This window comes from Phyllobates terribilis, unplaced genomic scaffold (assembly GCF_046119375.1).
Source record: "Phyllobates terribilis strain yellow unplaced genomic scaffold, ASM4611937v1 Scaffold_8__6_contigs__length_399053987, whole genome shotgun sequence".
NCBI lineage: Eukaryota > Metazoa > Chordata > Amphibia > Anura > Dendrobatidae > Phyllobates > Phyllobates terribilis.
The window spans coordinates 180,557,804-180,577,869 of NW_027362768.1; the positions used below are offsets into that span (position 1 = coordinate 180,557,804).

At 52.5% G+C, this 20,066-nt stretch overlaps 1 protein-coding gene across 2 annotated transcripts in view; it reads left to right on the forward strand.

The window, feature by feature from the left end:
- Positions 1 to 1,665: 1,665 nt before the first annotated feature.
- LOC141156475 (cystathionine gamma-lyase-like) overlaps positions 1,666 to 20,066 on the forward strand; it is a 47,605-nt gene continuing 29,204 nt past the window's right edge. The window contains exon 1 of one of the 2 annotated variants that reach the window (XM_073642677.1): positions 1,666 to 1,821. In XM_073642677.1, the coding sequence (XP_073498778.1) occupies positions 1,746 to 1,821 (76 nt within the window). In that variant the 5' untranslated portion in view covers positions 1,666 to 1,745. The remainder of the gene's footprint in view (positions 1,822 to 20,066) is intronic. The other variant, XM_073642678.1, reaches the window with a different exon arrangement.

Here is a 20,066-nt window from a genome sequence, read left to right on the forward strand (position 1 = left end):
CGCTTTATACAGAGGAAGAACAATGTTCTCATCATATGCCCCTATTCCTCTTCTGATGCATGCCATGACTCTATTTGCCTTCGCAGCTGCTGCCTGACACTGGGCACTCCAATTTAATTTGCTATTAACCCAGACGCCCAGGTCCTTCTCCATGTCAGATTTCCCCAACGGTTTCCCATTTAATATGTATGGGTGACTGCTGTTTTTCTTTCCCATGTGCATGACCTTACATTTATCGGCATTGAACCCCATTTGCCATTTTTTGGCCCAACTCCCCAATTTATCTAAATCCTCCTGTAGCTGTACCCTATCCTCATCTGTATTAACTACTTTACAAAGTTTAGTATCATCTGCAAATATTGCTATTTTACTATGCAACCCTTCCACTAGATCATTAATAAATATATTAAATAATATAGGGCCCAAGACAGACCATTGAGGCCCCCCGCTAGTAACCCTGACACCCCCTGAGCTTACTCCATTGATAACCACCCTCTGCTTTCTATCACTCAGCCAGCTATTTACCCACTTGCACACATTATCCCCCAGACCAAGCATTCTCATTTTATATACCAACCTTTTGTGTGGCACGGTATCAAACGCTTTGGAGAAGTCAAGGTCTACAACATCCACTGACTCTCCCCGGTCCAGCTGTGAGCTCACCTCCTCGTAGAAGGCGATCAGGAGCGATCCCTCATGAATCCATGTTGATATGGAGTTAGACAGTTATTATCATTAAGATATTCTACAATAGCATCTCTAAGAAATCCTTCAAACAATTTACCCACAACAGACGTTAAGCTGACGGGCCTATAGTTCCCAGGGTCACTTTTAGACCCCTTTTTGAATATTGGTACCACATTTGCTTGGCGCCAGTCTAGTGGGACAGTCCCTGTCCATAAAGAGTGCTTGAATATAAGATACAGCGGTTTGTCTATCACATTACTTAATTCTTTTAGTACCCGGGGGTGTATGTCATCTGGGCCTGGTGACTTGGCATTGGAGTGGCATTGGAGTGGCGGCCCGAAGAACATTGCAGAATCTTCGTCTGGTAACCATGGACTTCTGACATGGTCACCGGACCAACAATCTTTGTCTACAGTGGTCGCCCTTTGCTGCATTCGGTGTTTTTAAGGATGTTAGAAAGGATCGAGCTTTGTACATGGTTATCTCTGTCTGTCCTGTACACAGGGGGGCTCAGGATACATTTTCCAGTAGTTAAAGGGCTTCTACAGAAAGGTAATTAATGCTTATTTTAAGACAAACCCCCATAGTACTTAGGCATCTCCAATTGTTGCTGCCCCTTCTAGAATGATTTACTACATTCATATCCTAAGTATTGGAGTCCCTTCATGTTGCCCTTTTCTGCTCCATGTTTCATTGTGCACTTGTGTTACTGTTACATTGTATCTCTTGTGCACAATGTTTTATTGTATCTCTTGTGCATCGTGTTATTGTTACATTGTATCCCTTGTGAATCATGTGTTATTGTTACATTGTATCTCTTGTGAATCATGTGTTATTGTTACATTGTATCCCTTGTGAATCACGTGTTATTGTTACATTGTATCTCTTGTGAATCGTGTTGTATCTCTAGTGAATAGTGCTGTATTCTTACATTGTATCAGTGTATTTCTTATTTCTTTCTCTTGTCTTTTTTCACAGGTGATCACAGACTGTGCACCTGTCCATTGTGAAGCTGGTGACATCAGAGGATAGAGGGCAGTCGCTCTCCTCCTCCAGTGATGATGGTGCTGACTACGCCTTCATGCCTTCATCCTCCGCCAATGCCATGTGACCAGATCTGGCTCATAAGGAGAGGTAAGCACTGAGCCCACTGCCACATCCAGCAGCATGCAGGACCAGAAGGGCAAGCATTGCCTCACACAGGGCTACCTGGGAGCATTTAAACACTTTGCCATTGAGGCTATCAACACAGGGCAGGAGCCTGAGCAATGGACCTCTATGGCCGTGGTGCCACCCATCTCCCTCTCCACCACCTTCAAGCAGCGTAGTCCTGGAGAGCATGTGGTGAGTTTCATAACAATGGAAACTGTTCCAGGATTTCCTGCAAATGTGTCACCCCAGGCCTGGATGCCACAAATATTAAAGGCTGTGTTTGAGAGCAGGAGGGAGGTTCCCTGGTCAGGGACCATTAGCATGCAGCACCTCCTGTCCCAGGCCAGTAGGGGGATCAGGCTGCCCCTATAAAAGCTGGAACTGAGGGCAGGGTTAGGGAGACCAGGACCCACTTCTGAAGCATCCAGAAGGGTTCCCAGAGGAAAGGGACAGGTCAGCAGCAGCTGAGGAGTCCGGGAGGCAGAGGAGGAACAGCAAGCCAGGGACAGAGGCGACGAGAGCCGGTCCTGGCTGAGAGAGAACTACACAACCGGACACTGGGGTCCGAGGCTGTCAGGGTTGCAAGCCCTGCAGCAGATAACCCACCGGCAAGGGATTTCCTTGGCCTGAGAAGCCTGGAGGCTCCGCCACACAGAGGGACCGTACAGCACAAAGAAGCTACATGTACCTAAGGCCCGAGTCGCAAGCCATACAGGCGTAGTACACGGCCAGCTCAGGGACGTGGGCTATCACACCACGAAAAGGGGGATAGTCAGCAAGGGCAGAGAGAGAACGGTAGGCCTACCCACTCACCCTGACCAGTGGGGCTCACCCGAATGCTCTCAGACACCCAGGTCCATCCCTACCCTGTACTCCTGTTGGGTCATTAGTACTAACTACAATAAAGACCCTGGACTGTTTGAAGCAGACTCTGAACCCTTATTATTGCGGCCTGCAGCATCACCCCCATCATCCTATTACACTGCCCTGAGGCTACACTCTTCCCGTGGGGAGTTATCCTATCTCTGTGCTGCATACCAACATCAGCCTCAGCGGTCTGCCTTGCAGCGGCGGTCATCCCTGACCGCAATCCACGGGTGGCGTAGTCGGACATTCAAAACCCTACAAATAGACTGCCACAGCATCTGGTCTGACCACCCTGAGCCACGGGATTGGGTTGCCACTACTACCCCCAACATTGCACTGAAGCCCGGTTCCGGGTGCCCCATGACCCAGGGGGCGAGTCAGCTTTGGCGTAGTCGGCAGGATTGTGACCAACCTGCCACAAACGGGTATTGCGCGCCTGAAAAAGACTGTACACGTACCTCAAAAGGAAGTTTCCCGCCATTCGGAGTCGTTTCCCGGCATCTTCAGTCGTCTCCCGCCATCTTCAGTCGTTTCCCGCCATCGGACGCCATCTTCAGGACGTCGAGCGGGAAGAAGAGGGGCGTGGATGTCCAAACCGCGTGAGACCTGAAGCCCCTCCCTAAGCACCGACGCTGCGCAAGGTCCTGGAAGGAGAGAGAGCGACGCTGACGTCACCAGGACGCGACGCAAGGTCCTCTCCCGGAGCAGCACCAGCGGAGCCGCGGCCTACAGAAGAGGATCGTCGGAAGGTAGGCCACGGTTAACTAGGGGGGAGGAAGATGACGGACACGGAGGGGCCTTCTACCACCAGCGTGGCTGCAGCAGCGGTGATGCCGTTCTCCATGCACTACATCCCCGGAGCAGCCTGTCTGCCCCAATACTCAGGGGAATCCCATACCTTAACTGACTTTAAGGAAAGACTGCACAGTTTATTTAAAGTTTATCCCCTGACAGAAGAACAGAAAGTGAGCATTCTGACGGTGCAGCTAACCGGTGCAGCCCTGCGAGAAGTGAAAACATGGTCAGATGAAGAGAAAAGGACTGTAAAGGACATTCTGACCCGGCTGAGGAGTACCTTTGATACCCGTACCTCAGCAGAAATCAAAATGCGGTTCTATGGCTGTAAGCAGCGAGCCCAAGATAGTATCAGAGACTATGCCCTAAATTTACAAGAAGCTCTGGGAGCAATCAAACAATCTGACCCTGGCGGCATACAGGACACCGATAAACTGTTGACTGACCAGTTCATAGAAGGTCTTCTGTCCAGCGCCCACAGAACCCAGCTGTGCCTCATGGCCCTACAGAACCCCGATTTGACTTTTGCGCAGTTCAAGGATAGGGCCATCGGGTGCTCCGAGAACCCGCACCAAGTGGCGCTGTAGTTCCCCGGCGCCCTGCCATCACTTACCACCAGGAGGCAGCGCCCTACCCCGCAGACCTTGTGGGGGCTGTTGCACAGGCCCTAAATCCATCCCAGCCTGCAAACCTGCACCATCAGGTCCAAGAGCTAACAAAGAGTGTGGCTGCATTGACCAGGACCGTACAGTCGTTGCAGGTGGAACCGTCAAGACCAATCAAGCTGGCTTCCAGTCCGGAGGATGTCCCGTGGCGTCGACAGAGGAGGACCCCGTCGTTCAGAGGGAGGCCCGCCGACCGTTACACTGAGGATGAACAGCCGATTTGCCGCCGTTGCAGTCAGCCAGGACACATAGCAAGGTACTGTACTTTAAATAGGTCCGACCTGTGGCAGAGGGCCAACCCCCAGGCATAAGGTCATCAGGCCCGTCTAATTGGTGTGATAAGTACGTGGGGGGACGCCCGGTCTTACCCGTAGTGCTGGACGGTATCCCCATGAGTGCACTGCTGGACACCTGGTCTCAAGTGACTACAATCCCCTACGTACTTTTCAAGCGGTACTGGAGTGACGCTGACATAACACGCTATCCAGACGATGACTTAAGCATCATCGCCAGCAATGGCCAACCCGTGCCGCAGGTGGGGTTCAGAGAGATGACTATCAAGATTGGTAAGGTCGAACTGCCGGCACAGGGAGTGATCATTGTGGACATTGACCGTCGTGAAAGTCACCCTAAAATAACCTTGGGTACTAATGTGATTGAAAACTGTCTTTCAGAAGTAATTGTGATTTTACAGCAGGTGGCGATGAATGCGAGCTCCAGCCAACAGAGGGTCCTCCAGAAAGAGATAAGAGCCCTGATGAGATGGCAACAGGTAGAACTGTCTGGTGGTGAGATCGGTAGCGTGAGGATGAGCGACCCGTTCCCCATTGCCATGCCTCCCAAAAGCGAAATGATGATCTGGTGTCGGACTGCAATCGGGTTAAGAGGAAGAGACTACCAAGCCATGGTAGAACCCGTGTACTCAGACAGCAGGCCCACCATTTTGACAGCCAGGGGGGTGGTTGATGTCCGCCATGGAAGGGTGCCCGTCCGGATCTTAACATCGTGGAAAGGGAAGTACACTTGCCCCGGTACGCTACACTAGCCAAATTGTTTGCCATCGAACACAATGCTATCAGGGTCGTGGAACCCTTGCCTCCATCTTCCCCGGTGGAGGGTAATGGCTCCCAGAAACACAAGGAGGACTGGTGCCAGAAACTCCATGTGGGTGCTGACTCCACTCCCCTGCACCAAAAACAAGGAGTCTACCGGGTGGTTCAGGAGTACGAGAGAATTTTTAGTAAGCACCCGCTAGACTTCGGCCGAGTAAAGGGAGTAGAACACCACATCCCCACGGGGAGTCACCCACCGATAAAAGAGAGACACAGACCTGTACCCCCTGCACACTATCAGAACGCAAAGGGCATGCTGAGAGAAATGAAAGAAGCTGGGGTCATTAGAGATAGCTGTAGCCCCTGGGCCGTCCCCTTGGTTCTGGTAAAAAAGAAAGACGGTACCATGAGAATGTGCGTGGACTATAGACAAATCAATCGTATCACCCATAAAGACGCGTACCCGTTACCTAGGATAGAGGAGTCTTTAGCAGCCCTAAAATCAGCTAACTTCTTCTCTACTTAGGACCTTACTAGCGGGTACTGGCAGGTTCCTGTGGCAGAGGCTGACAAGGAGAAGACCGCCTTCACCACCCCAATGGGATTGAGCGAATTCAAATGTATCCCCTTTGGGCTCTGCAACGCACCAGGGACCTTCCAGAGGCTGATGGAATGCTGTCTAGGGCACCGAAACTTCGAGACGGTCCTACTTTACCTGGACGAAGTGATCGTCTATTCGAAGACCTACGAGGACCATCTAAAACACCTGGCAGAGGTGTTCGAAGCCCTGGCAGGCTATGGCCTGAAGGTGAAACCCTCAAAGTGTCACCTGTTGAAACCAAAGGTCCAGTACCTAGGACACGTGGTGAGTGCTGAGGGAGTAGCCCCCGACCCCGACAAAGTTACAGCCATCAAGAGCTGGCCAAGCCCCTATAACATCAAAGAAGTGAGGCAATTCCTCGGGTTGGTAGGCTACTACCGAAGGTTCATCCCCGGGTTCACAAAGATGGCGGCTCCAATGCAGGACCTCCTGATAGGTCAATCCAAGACCAGAAGCCAAAAGCCACCCTTCAAGTGGGACAAGCCGGAAGAGGAGTCCTTCCGCCAGTTGAAAATGGCCCTAACGGGGGATGAGATCCTGGCCTACCCTGATTATGGCCTGCCTTTTATCCTCCACACAGACGCCAGTAATGTGGGGCTGGGAGCCGTACTGTCACAGAACCAGCAGGGCAGAGAAAGGGTGATCGCGTATGCCAGCCGGAAGCTGAGGCCCACCGAGAGGAACCCGGAGAATTACATCTCCTTCAAGCTAGAATTCTTGGCAGTGGTGTGGGCCGTCACAGAACGGTTTAAGCATTACCTGGCCTCCGCAAAGTTCACTGTGTACACGGACAACAACCCGCTGACACACCTGGACAATGTAAGACTAGGTGCCCTAGAACAGCGGTGGATGGCCCGGCTATCCAATTATGACTTCACAATCAAGTACCGGGCAGGCAGGAGCAACGCCAACGCAGACGCCCTATCAAGAATGCCTACCCGAAGGAGAAGAAGACTCGGAAGAGCTGGAGCAAGTAGAGCTCCCTGCTTTCCACCGGTACGGCCACTCAGTATTCTCACCGGGTAAGAGACAAAGACCTAACCACCGTCATGTTCAACCCCTTACCCCACCACGGCTGGGCTGAAACGCAAGATAGTGACCCTGCAATACGCCTGGTGAAAGACCTGTTAACCCAGGCAAACGCTAGCCCTGGCCCGGACGCTCCAGAGGAAGCCAAGCAGATATGGAAGGAGAAAAGCAGGCTATTCCTCTACGAGGGTAAGCTGTGCAGAAGGCTTGTCAACCACCGGACGCACGAGCTGACCTGGCAGATAGTGGTCCCAAGGTGAGATGCAGCGATGGTCCTGGAGGCCTACCACGACAGAGCGGGACACTTCGGGTGGAAGAAACTGGAGTTCCTACTGAGAGAGCGGTTCTACAGGGTCGGTATGAGAAGGACCATAGAGAAGTGGAGCAGGGACTTCGGCCCATGTCACCTCAGAAGGAAGGACCGTACCAACCAGCAGACACCCTTGATGCCCATCGTCACCAGGCAGCCTCTTGAGCTGGTAGCTCTGGACCATGTGAAATTGGCTCCAAGCCGGTCGGGCTACGTCTATGCCCTGACAATTGTGGACCATTACTCCGGTTCCTGGTGGTGGTTCCTGTTAAAGACCTGACAGCCCAAACAGCAGCCAGAGCCTTCCAGCAACACTTCTGCCACCCACACGGGTATCCGGAACAGGTCTTGACAGATCAAGGTCCAGCGTTTGAGGCTGAAGTATTCCAGGAGTTCTGCAACCTCTACGGCTGTAGGAAGATTCGGACAACGCCTTACCACCCGCAAACCAACGGGCTGTGTGAGAAAATGAACAATATCGTCATTGATCTCCTCAAGACGTTGCCCCTGGAAGAACGCAGCCTGTGGCCGGAGAAGCTGCCAGACCTGATTGACTTGTACAACCATATCCCGGGGAATGCTACAAATTGCACCCCGGCTTACCTGATGCGAGCAAGACCAGGTAAGCTGCCGATAGACCTGGAGATGGGAGTCCTGACACCCGAGGACACCTCCCCAGATGCGGACTGGGATACAGAACGGCGGCTACAGTACAAGAAGGTACAGGAGAGTGTTGAGAGGAGTCTGGCTCAAGCGAGAGAAAAGCAAGAGAGTCTCTTCAACCAACACGCCCCTGCTGGTCCCCTGGAGCCAGGAGAGCAGGTCCTGAAGCGGAAGAGATGGCTTCACAAGCTGGACGACTAGTGGGAGAGAGACCCATACACAGTACTGCAGTCCGACCACAACAACCCGAAGGTATGTGTGATTACCAAGGATGGAGGAGAAACCACTAGCACCATCTCCAGAGACCACCTAAAACTGTGCCCCGAGCAACTACAGAGTCCAAGCGAAGATCAAGATGACCTTGAACCCGCAGAGGATAAGGAAGAAATGATCAGCACAGTTCTCGGAGAGTTCCCCTGGAAGTGGACTCGGATAAACGATGCCATAGTGGTACCCGTCCTACACTTCCTTCAGCCTACCCAGCAAGAGCCTACAGGAGAGCAGGAAGAACAAGCAGCCCCGGAGGCAGAAGAACCCTTGCCAGCAGCCCAGGAGAGTCAACCCTCTGCTGACAGTGAGCCTGCCATGCCTGCGGTAAGCCAAAGAACCCGCAGACAGCTGCCTGCCCTGCCTGTAAACCCAGCTAGTAGCTGTACCCTTAATACTAGTGGGGAAAGCACGCTGTGCATGACTGGGTAGCGTTGCGTACTACTATGACAACGAACATGTGATCTGTAACTTCCGTTGGGGGCGGCGGCCGCCCCATTGGCCAGCAATCTGCACGACTCTATACTTAAAGGACCAGCTGTTTAGCCACAGTAGTCCCCTTGAGGAAGGCATTAGCGCCGAAACGCGCGTCGGGGAATCACGCACTGTGCAGGCTCCACGTCTCCCACCAAGGTAATGATGATGAAATGTGATCATGTGTGATACTTTTGGGATATGGCTACTCATAGTACATAGTTGGGCTTCTTTATGTTCTCCCTATGTATTTTGATATAATCTCTTCATCACATGACATTAGGGAAGAAGGTGATTTGTGAGACGAGACACCTGCACCTTGCGTGCCACCTGCTTGTTTTTAAGTATGTTTTAAAGCTTTGCATGTCATTTTGGCACTTGTTTTGTCTCTCCGGACACTCTGTAATAATTGAAAAAAGATTTTTTTAATAAAGTTTTTTCATATTTCCTACAATATGGGCCATGTGATCGTTGTTTTTTGCTTCAGCACCCTCTAGTCTTAAAAGAGGTGGCAGTGTTGTAAAATATCCAAAAGTCACTTTTTTTTTGCGCAATAAATGACATGTGACTATTTTTATGCAAAAAAAAAAACTTTTCCAAAAGTTTCGATACATTCCCTCCTGAAGATTGAATGGAAATTAAGTCCTGGTGCACACGGGAATATTAGTGATCCGCGCTGTAGTACGGCACAAATAACGCGACTCCGATTTTATATTTCTCCTAAAGTTCAGACAGAAAATTACATTGTGGGGTGAATATCACACATGGATTTTGCCTTCCTTTTGCTTTTCTTCTAGGGGAGAATACAGATGTCCTGAGGATCAGGGACGCCATGTGCAGCCCCGCAGGGTGTCCGTCCATCCATCCATCTGTGGATGTGAAGCCGTCCGTTATTACACATTTACACAGCGATGGTGCAACACTAAATCCTACGCTATTTCCATCCCTGACGGACCCCTCCAGCCTCACTTATCACAACCCCCCAGTTGTCAATCACAGCGCAGCTCTCACTTGGCGGCGGCGGCCATTCCTGATAAATAAGCCGTTATGAAATACTTCACCGTCATACACGCTGACTATTTGCTTTATCTTAACTTGGAGATTTGCCCAAGGCTCTGACAAGTCAAAGTTTAACTTCTACCACTGACATTGGTAACTGTTTTATTACGAGTAGAGATGAGTGAATGTTTCAATATTCGGTTCAGATTACGATAGTCGAATCTGCAATATTCGCCGATTTATTTGTTGAATATTCGTCAAACATTGTCAAACGCCATAGAATTCAATGAGGGGCAAAGAAACCCACCTTCAAATGGGCCCAAAAGCTGCCAAAACACATCAAATTATGGGTAGACAGCTGACGGGCTCTTACTCAGCCTGACTGGAAGGAGTAAAGAACCGGAGGTATTTCGGTGGGACACCTGTGTGACAATACTTGGCACGGTAACAGAGGAGGAGGAAAAAGCAGCAGATGCGGTTGATGGGGTGGCTGATGGTTGTTGAGGTCTGCATTTTATCTCAGTGAGACTGCCAGAGTAATGCATGTTGATTGCGCATGTGAAGGTTCATGCATTTAGTAGTTGAATAATTGCTCTTTTTCCCTCTACTGATTTTTTTCTTGCAAAGTTTGCAGATAACATGAGTTGACTCATCCTTTGCGGTCTCAAAAAAGGCCCAGGCTAGGCAACTGTTGCCGTCCCTGCGAGCTGCAGACACAACCTGCGGGATACACAACCTCAACGTCATCCAATGTGTTATCCCATTTCTCGCCCTGACAGTTACCCTCCTCCTCTCCTTGCCCTGACAGCACAGTAAAGTCCGCGTGACCCTCAGGTATCTGAGTCTCTTCAGGATCACCTCCCCCCACCCAGGGGTTAATGTTTGGGGATGATGGTCGAGAAATTGCTCGGACCCAATTTTTTTTCCCCTGTATGGAGAACAATATTTGCTCCAAAGAATTTTATGCTCAGATGTAGTCTGCTTTCTATACCAATTTTGAGTTTATCATGTCTGCGTACCCCTGTGTGGAGAACAATATCTGCACCAAAGAATTAAAAGATGAAATATAGCCTGTTTTATATTACACGGTAGAAAGAAAACCAATTTCTATTTCATCCTGTGTACCCCTGTGAGAACAATATCTACACCAAAGAGTATAACTATTTTAATGGGAACCGACACCTATTCCACTACAGCCAACCCAGTAGATAGAGACTTAATCAGGAGTGTTCACATTTTAAAAAATTAGGGCCTAAAACCACCAAAGTGGCATCAATTTCACTAGAGTATAAGTAGTATAATGGGGACCGACACCTCTTCAACTACAGCCAACCCAGCAGATGGAGACACAATCAGCAGTGTTCACATTTAAAAAAAAATTAGGGCCTAAAACCTGCAGCAGCAGGCACAGAAGCCATATCACAGACTGCAATTCCACAAGATCAATGCAGCACACTAAAAATTACAACATCGCCCAGTCTTTACAGTCTGAGATTGGGGTGCAAAAGTCCTTGGAGATCCCTGACTTGTTCATCTTGATAAAAGTTAGGCAGTCTACACTTTCATGGGACAGCCGGCTGCGCTTATCCGTCAGGACACCACCAGCAGCGCTGAAGACACGTTCTGAGAGAACGCTGGCTGCAGGGCATGATAAAACCTCCAAGGCCTGACAGATGAGCTCAGGCCATTTATCCATTTTTGAAGACCAAAATGTAAAAGGGTCTAAATCCTCCCTGATGGTATTCATATTGAGCTCTAGATACTCCTGCACCATCCTCTCCAGTCGTTCACCACGTGTCAGACTTGCACTCTGTTGTGCCGGTGCACGAGCTGGTGTAAAAAAAAAAGAGGCCATTTGAAGCAGCGCTTGCCATCCACTGGAGCACATGCTCTTTCTGACCCTAATCAACAAGGCGTATTGCTGTGTGGCTGCCAAACAAAGAGAGTGGAGTAGCCCATCCAGTAACAGAAGTTGTCAGTTGTCTTCGGATAGGACATGATGGTGTTGGTTCACTAGTGCTTTCACTAACATTACCACCTACCCCGGTCGTGTAGCTACCGGGGGTGGCAGAGGGTGTGGTTGCTCCGAGCCCCGTGTTCAGGGGGGGGCACACCACGGGGCGCCCATCTGGAGCTATACTACGCCGATATGCTTAAGCAGAACCACGGCTGCACAGCGCTCCCTCTTCCCTGTGCTCAGATGAAGTTGACGCGCCCCTGGGCCTGCGGTGTCGTGCGGCATCGCGCACACGGGGGCTTACCCGGAGCCGGATCAGATAGGGGTAGTAGTCTCGTGGCGGTGACCCGGTCCGTGCCCAGGGAGTCAAACTGAGTGGCAGTATTTAGCAGTAGATGTTAGAATGTTCGACTACGCCACCCGTGGATTGCGGTCACGGAACCGCCACTGCACGGCAGACCGCTGAGGCCGGTGTTGTTTGTGCAGCTGAGAATGAGATGACTCCCCACGGGAGGAGTATGGCCTCAGGGCAGATCTGTTAGAGATGATGATGGGAGTGATGGTGCGGGCGTCCCAGTGCCGATGGTGCAGGTGTGACGACGGAACACTGAGGCGGAGTGCAGTTTCAAAAGCTTTACTCACAGTTCTTTATCAGGTCCCTTGTGCACCGTAGGACCACCCGAGTCGTGCTGCATCCACCAGGTCAGGGACTCGGCCAACTCCCAGGCAATTCCAGAGCGTGGTCCAGAGCTCCCCTCTCTTCCTTCCTACTGGCCGTCCCCACCAGGGACCCACCTTTGTCCGGCTTCCTCGGGCCTTATGGGGGCAAAACCTCTCTCCGGTTTCCCTGACCCTATGTGGCGTGCCTTCCTGGTGGATGTGGCGAGGGGTCGTGCCAAAGCTTGACCACGACCTCCGGTTCCTGGCTAAGGATGATTAACCTCCACCAGTTTGGGATCCGGTACCCTTCTCTGCCAACCCTTCACCCGTTTTAGTTCTCTCGTGGGATCTCAGGGTTCCCTCTATGCTTGCGTCTCTGGGCCTTTCTCTGTGTTCCTTTTCTTCCTTCTCTCTCTCTCTGCTTCAGGCCTGGCTCTGGAGCTGGGCCCAGACGGAGCCGCAGCTCCCTGTCAGCCCTCTCTGGCTGAGCTCCTCTCTGCACAGAGCAGACCCAAAAAGGACCTTGTCTAAAGATGGTGCCCACCTTATATACTCCCTCTGACACCCGAGCCCAGGTGACTAGCACCCAATGGGCTCCTACCTATGCCCAGAGTCCCTCCCCTATCTGCTCCTACACTACTGGGATGTTCCTCCCCCCCCCCCCACTCCAGCCAGGGACAGACGCTGTCGTACCTGCACATCTATCTGGTGGGAGTACCGTTGTTCTGTCCCCCGGAAATGGGGTGAGTGTAGTGCATGCAGCTATCTGAGCTCAGTTCCACACTCCATCCTTACCCGGGAGTGGAATACCACACCTCTGGTCTGAGGTGCAATACCCCTGTAGCAGCCGAGTCCTCGGGGTGCTACATTCCCCCCTGGTAAACCACAGCGCATCCTGGGGCTGGAAAAGAGCAAAACATAATAAACATACAAAATTTTTAAAGTATACGCTAACATATAAAACATTAACTACGAACTCATCCCTTTATGGGAGGTACTTTTCTCTTTTAACTCTACAGGTATAAAACATCATAAAAAACATTATCAGAAAATATAACTTTACAGGTAACTTTTTATATTATAATCTTAGCAGCATTAACTTTCAATATAAAACTCTTTCATATAGAACGTTCTTGTTCTTCTGGCCACGGTGCAACTTGTGACCAGGTAAAGTGCAACAGTCACTAGTAGAAAAACAGTTCCTTATAAAACCAGTAGGGGGCGCCTGAAGAAGCGCAACTATTTACAGGGTATGGCCGCTCTCAGTCCTCGGCCAGTGGGAATAGGGGAATGGCTGCTCACAGTCCTCAGCCTGGTAAGGGATTAGGGGCACACAGGAAACAGTTCTTTAAACAGTCCCACACTAGTCCCAACGGGGACCACACTTCACTCAGCAACAGTTCTCATACCCTGACGGGTAACTATATACAGTACTTTGTTTATGCTACTTCCCTTCAGTAGCGGTATCCTCTCCTTGTCTCCTTCTGAGGGTAGTCTTCAGACCCGTCCGGGTCCTCTTGGTCTTCCTCATCCTGCATCTCCTCCTCCGTCAACCGGTGCACATGAAGGGCGTATGGTCCTTTGGCACACTGATGCCGGGTGAAGGTGACCTCATCACCTGAGTAAAGGTCACGTCCTCGGTGTCCCTCCGGCAGGTGAGACTCGACATCCCTGCGGGTGACAAAGACGTCGCCGGGGGTTCGGTGATCCCGGATAAAGCCCCAGCCGTTCTCCAGTTGAAATTTTATTACAGTCCCGGTGGCGCGGGGACCGTGGGCCGTACGGGGGTTTCGTCGGGCCCGGCGTTTCTGCTCCGCGCTTTGGACCTGCAGCCGTTCCTCGCGGATCCGCCTCTCTCGCCGTTCCCTCCCAAAGACCTCCAGTTGTTGACGGCAACACTCCTCACGCTGGGCTGCGGCCACCCGGGTCTCTTGGGTGAACCCCATGAGGTCTTCACCGGTGGGGTCCCAGGCAAATTGGGCCTCCTCCAGCGGGAGCGGAACAATTTTGGCTGGCGCCGGAGCCGGGATCAGAGGCTCACACAGAGGCCATTCCTTCCGGAGTCGGGGGTTGACGTACTCCGGTGGCCAAACGAAAGGCAGCCCGTCCGGGCTAGTATGCTGTGCGAACAGATCTTCACCCAGGGGTGGCACGGTGGAGGTAGAGGGCGCTGTAGGGGCAGCGGCGCCCGGGGGCGCTCGGCCTTGCGTCCAGGCCGTAGGCATCCTGTCTGGATTCAGGTATGGCGCCTTCCGGGAGGAGGGTGCTGTGGGGACCGCGGCGCCCGGAGGTACTCGGCCCTGCGACCAGGCCGGGGGCACTTCCTCTTTTGCCGCGCTCAGGGTAAAGGGGCGTGGTGTAACAGAGGGCATGATCGCGGCTCCTGCCGCTTGAGGCCTAGTTGGAAGCAGCGGCGGTGCGGCAACGGGCGCGGTAAGTGGAACTTCGGGCTCTGCGACGGGGAGCTGGGGCAGGCTTACGGCTACGGGGCACGGGGTGATGACGTCCCCATTACCTGCTTCCATCCCTGCGGCTCCCTCCGCGGCGTCGTCTCCGGCCTTCGTCCCTCCTGCACCATCCTCAGGGGCAGACACGCTCCACGTTGCGGGTGGCATCCTCTGCTGGCGGGTTCCAGCCTGCTGGACCATCTCCCTTCTCCACTCGGCCAGTGCTTCCTGCTGTACCTGGGCCATCTTCCGGGCCAGGGCTTCCAGCGCGGTCTGTGCACGCTCCCGATCTCTAGGGAGCTGTGCCAGGATCTCCACCAGGCCTTCTGGGGTGGCAGCCTGCAACAGGTTCCGGACCACAGGGTCAGTGCTGCTAGACTCTTCCTCCATCTCCGGGTGCGATCTGTCCAGACTCCTCCAGGCCGCACCCATCTTCTCTGTTTTGTTCTCTATCCGCCCCCCTTGAGGGTGGTCCCGGGGCAACTTGGTGACAGTCAGTTCCAGGGGCAGCCCCCTCATGCTGATGGACATCTCTATCATTGCAGTCTCTGCTGGTGGGGGCGGTTTCCGCTTTTGGCGCCATTCTTGGACCTGGCCCACGATGGGAGGTGGCCTCTTGCCACCCTCTGGCACGCCCATAATGGAGTCCGCTCTGCCAGGGCGGGAAATCGTCTCAGATGGCGGGAATCGTCTCCTTATGGCGGGAAACTCCGTGGATGGCGGGAAAAGGCTGCAGATGGCGGGCAAACGGCGGGAAACGACCCGAGATGGCGTCCGATGGCGGGAACCCTCTGGAATTGGCGGGAGACTCCTTTTTACGGTAAATATGAACTTTTCTTCAGGCACGCAGTACCCGGTGGTTGCGGGCACGTAATCCTGCCGACTACGCCAAAGTTGACGCGCCCCTGGGCCTGCGGTGTCGTGCGGCATCGCGCACACGGGGGCTTACCCGGAGCCGGATCAGATAGGGGTAGTAGTCTCGTGGCGGTGACCCGGTCCGTGCCCAGGGAGTCAAACTGAGTGGCAGTATTTAGCAGTAGATGTTAGAATGTTCGACTACGCCACCCGTGGATTGCGGTCACGGAACCGCCACTGCACGGCAGACCGCTGAGGCCGGTGTTGTTTGTGCAGCTGAGAATGAGATGACTCCCCACGGGAGGAGTATGGCCTCAGGGCAGATCTGTTAGAGATGATGATGGGAGTGATGGTGCGGGCGTCCCAGTGCCGATGGTGCAGGTGTGACGACGGAACACTGAGGCGGGGAGTGCAGTTTCAAAAGCTTTACTCACAGTTCTTTATCAGGTCCCTTGTGCACCGTAGGACCACCCGAGTCGTGCTGCGTCCACCAGGTCAGGGACTCGGCCAACTCCCAGGCAATTCCAGAGCGTGGTCCAGAGCTCCCCTCTCTTCCTTCCTACTGGCCGTCCCCACCAGGGACCCACCTTTGTCCGGCTTCCTCGGGCCTTATGGGGGCAAAACCTCTCTCCGGTTTCCCTGACCCTATGTGGCGTGCCTTCCTGGTGGATGTGGCGAGGGGTCGTGCCAAAGCTTGACCACGACCTCCGGTTCCTGGCTAAGGATGATTAACCTCCACCAGTTTGGGATCCGGTACCCTTCTCTGCCAACCCTTCACCCGTTTTAGTTCTCTCGTGGGATCTCAGGGTTCCCTCTATGCTTGCGTCTCTGGGCCTTTCTCTGTGTTCCTTTTCTTCCTTCTCTCTCTCTCTGCTTCAGGCCTGGCTCTGGAGCTGGGCCCAGACGGAGCCGCAGCTCCCTGTCAGCCCTCTCTGGCTGAGCTCCTCTCTGCACAGAGCAGACCCAAAAAGGACCTTGTCTAAAGATGGTGCCCACCTTATATACTCCCTCTGACACCCGAGCCCAGGTGACTAGCACCCAATGGGCTCCTACCTATGCCCAGAGTCCCTCCCCTATCTGCTCCTACACTACTGGGATGTTCCTCCCCCCCCCCCACTCCAGCCAGGGACAGACGCTGTCGTACCTGCACATCTATCTGGTGGGAGTACCGTTGTTCTGTCCCCCGGAAATGGGGTGAGTGTAGTGCATGCAGCTATCTGAGCTCAGTTCCACACTCCATCCTTACCCGGGAGTGGAATACCACACCTCTGGTCTGAGGTGCAATACCCCTGTAGCAGCCGAGTCCTCGGGGTGCTACATATTCACTTCTCTTCAACAGTGCAGCGCTGGAAGGAGGTGAGTGCTCGTCGTCTCCTGAGCCCAACATGCAGTGGAGTGAAGAGGTCACACACTGCTGACCTCACTCTGCTGCTGTCAGATCACTGAGCCGCTGAACGGCAAAGAATGCGTCATGCCTGCATATGGGGCAGTGTGGAATATTGTGAGAGGTAGCTGCATGGGGGTGGGTGCACCAGATGGAGGAGTGTTGGGACAGTATGGAGAGGAGGGAGCATGGGGGGCAATATGGAGGAGTGGGGGGACCATTTGGAGAAGTGGGGGACATTATGGAGAGGTGGGGGGCTGTATGGAGAAATGAGAGCGTTGCGGGACAATATGGAGAAATGGGTGTTCAATATGAAGAAGTGGGGGGACAGTATGGAGAGGTGGGAGCATATGGGACAATGTGGAGACATGAGGGAACAGGATGGAGTATTTGGAGCTAGTGGAGACCATATGGAAAAGTGGGAGTGTGAGGGGATTATGGGCCGTGGGGACACCCGGAGCCGGGCCTTGTAGACGCTGGGGGTTGTAGTCACCGTGGCGGCGACCCGGTCCGTGACCCAGGGCGGTCAAACCAAGGGGGTAGTCTATGTGTACAAATATCAGCGTCCGACTACACCACCTGTGGATTGCGGTTATTGGTAACCGCCGCTGCGGAGCAGTCCACTGAATCCGATGGTGTGTGTGCAGCAAGATGATGTGACTCCCCACAGGAAGAGTGTAGCTTCAGGGCAGCATGTAGGGATGATGGTGGTTATGGTGCAGGTAGTCAGTAATGACACGGAGTAAGATAGTGCAGTCCCAGGTCTTTACTCACGATTGTAGCAGTTCCAGATACAGAGCCAGTGTAGGAGCCCACGGTGGCCTGTGTTCACGCAGTGAGGGGCTCGGTCGACCCTCAGGTATCTCTGGAGCATTTATCAGGACCCCCTTCAGTGTGTCCTCTCTGGCCTCTCTCTTTGTACCTCACACCTAGCGGCACCTCTGTCCAGTGTCCTCGGACCTTGGCGGGCGACGTGTGTTCCGTCCCCTGGCCCTATGTGGCTACTTTCCTGGTGGCTGGTGTGGGCGGCCTCCTGTACTTGAAGTGCTGCAGCCTCCGGTTCCCAGTTGAGCCCTGTAGTCTCTGCTGGTTGAGGGACCCGGTTCCCCTTCTTGGCCTGACCCCCCTACCTCCTTGCAGCGGCAGGCGTACGGGTGGCTTGCTGCACGGCCCGTACCCCTGGGGTCCCTTCGGTTCCTTGTTCCTGCAGCCGTCCTGCTACCTCTTCTCTCTCTCCCAGGCTCAGGCCTTCTGGCTGGGCCTGCCTGTGGGGCAGAGCTCATACAGAGCCTCTGCTCCCTGTCAGCACCTCAGTCTGACTGACTGGTACTGAACTCTCCCACTGACTCTTCTACTCCCGACTGATGAACCAAGATGGTTCCTACCTATTATACCTCTTACTACTGTGCTCCCAGGATCTACGTCCTCCACCCACCCACTACATAGTTCCCCCTCTCTAGGTGGTTCCTCCCCACTCCAGCCAGGGATCAGGGACACTTGTGCTCTTTCATGGGAGCATTATCGCCCTGTCCCCCGGAAATGTGGTGTAGTGGATGCAGTGTTAGGGTCCTGAGCCGTACTCCTTCCTTACCTGAGAGTGAGGTACTACATCTCTGGATGAGATGCAATAACTCTGTGGCGACCGAACCCTCAGGGGCGCCACAATTATATGGAGAAAAGGTAACAGTATGTAGAGATGGGAGCATGGGGGGACAGTATGGATAGGTGATAGCGTGGGCGACAATATGGAGAAGTGAGGGCACAGTATGGAGAAGTGGGGTAACAGTATGTAAAGATGGGAGCATGGCAGGACAGTATGGAGAGGTGAGAGCTTATGGGACAATATGGAGATATGGAGGCACAGTATCTAGAGATGGGTGCGTGGGGGGACAGTATAGACAGATGAGAGTGTGGGGAACAATAAGGAAAAGTGGTGGCACAGGATGTAGAGATAGAAGCGTGGGGGGAGGTGAGAGCTTTTGGGACAATATGGAGAGGTGGGGGGACAGTATAAAGAAGTTGGATTCATGTACTAACAGTGGATCTGACCGTGGTTCTGATCATGTAAAATGTACCAATTCATAAGTAATCAGAGGTCGTCACCCGGCTGAGGCTGTCACCTTTCTGCCACTGGTTCCCTACTGTGGCTGTCACCCTGCTGCCGCCGTCACCCTACTACCGAAGTGGGAAAAGTAAGCATCTTATAGAGCCGAGGGTTATAGGGACTGTTATTGTATAAGAGGGATGTTACTGTGAAGGCACAGTATCTGGTGGGCAGTATGCAGAGGAGGCAAAGTGTGGTTCTAGTGCTGTATTCATCTACTGACGGTGGTTCTGGCACTGCATTAATTTACCAATTGTGGTTCTGGTGCTGAATTCATGTACTTACGGTGGTTGTATGTTTATGGGAGCTGTGGACCCACCATACTCTGTATAAGGAAGCTGTGGGATATTATACTGTATATAGGAGAGTTATGGGTCCATGATACTGTATATAGGGGAGCTGTGGGGACATCATACTCTATATAAGGGTACTATGGGTCCACTATACCATATTTAGAGGAGCTATATATATATGAGGAGCCAGTAGACATTATTAAATGTTAAGTGGGCACTTAAGAAGCATTATTGTTCTAGGAGCACTCAGAGTATTATAACCATCAAAGGGGCAAAATGTGGACATTTTTCTAGGGCATTTGCACAGGACATTAATATTTTCAAGGGAGCAATTTTACCATCTAGAGGTCACAAAGGAGGCATTATTACTTTGTAAAGGGCACAGTGGTGCCCATTATTATCCGGAGCAGTGAGAGGAGCACTGTTATTGTACCACACAGCAGGTGCAGTAATAGGGACACATACGGTGTATTGGGGTATCAGCAGGATGAGGAGTTTGTGCAGGTTGGGAATAGATGGGAACGGGGCTGGATGTGTGAGAAGTCAAATGTGTTTTCGTTGTAATCTCTGCAGACGAGTCGTGACTAGAAGTTTTCATGTCGGTCTGGGCCAGATGGAAAAGAGGTGAAAATGAACTACTCCACCAGAAAGATCATCAGCTGTAAGTTACTATATATACCTGTACTGTAATTACTTGTATGGTCTGCAGGTCTGGCAACTACCACTATATGGTCACATATGGTGGTAATATTAGTGTTGGTTTTTATATAGAGATTTATTTTCAGTAACAGTGCGGTCATTTGCT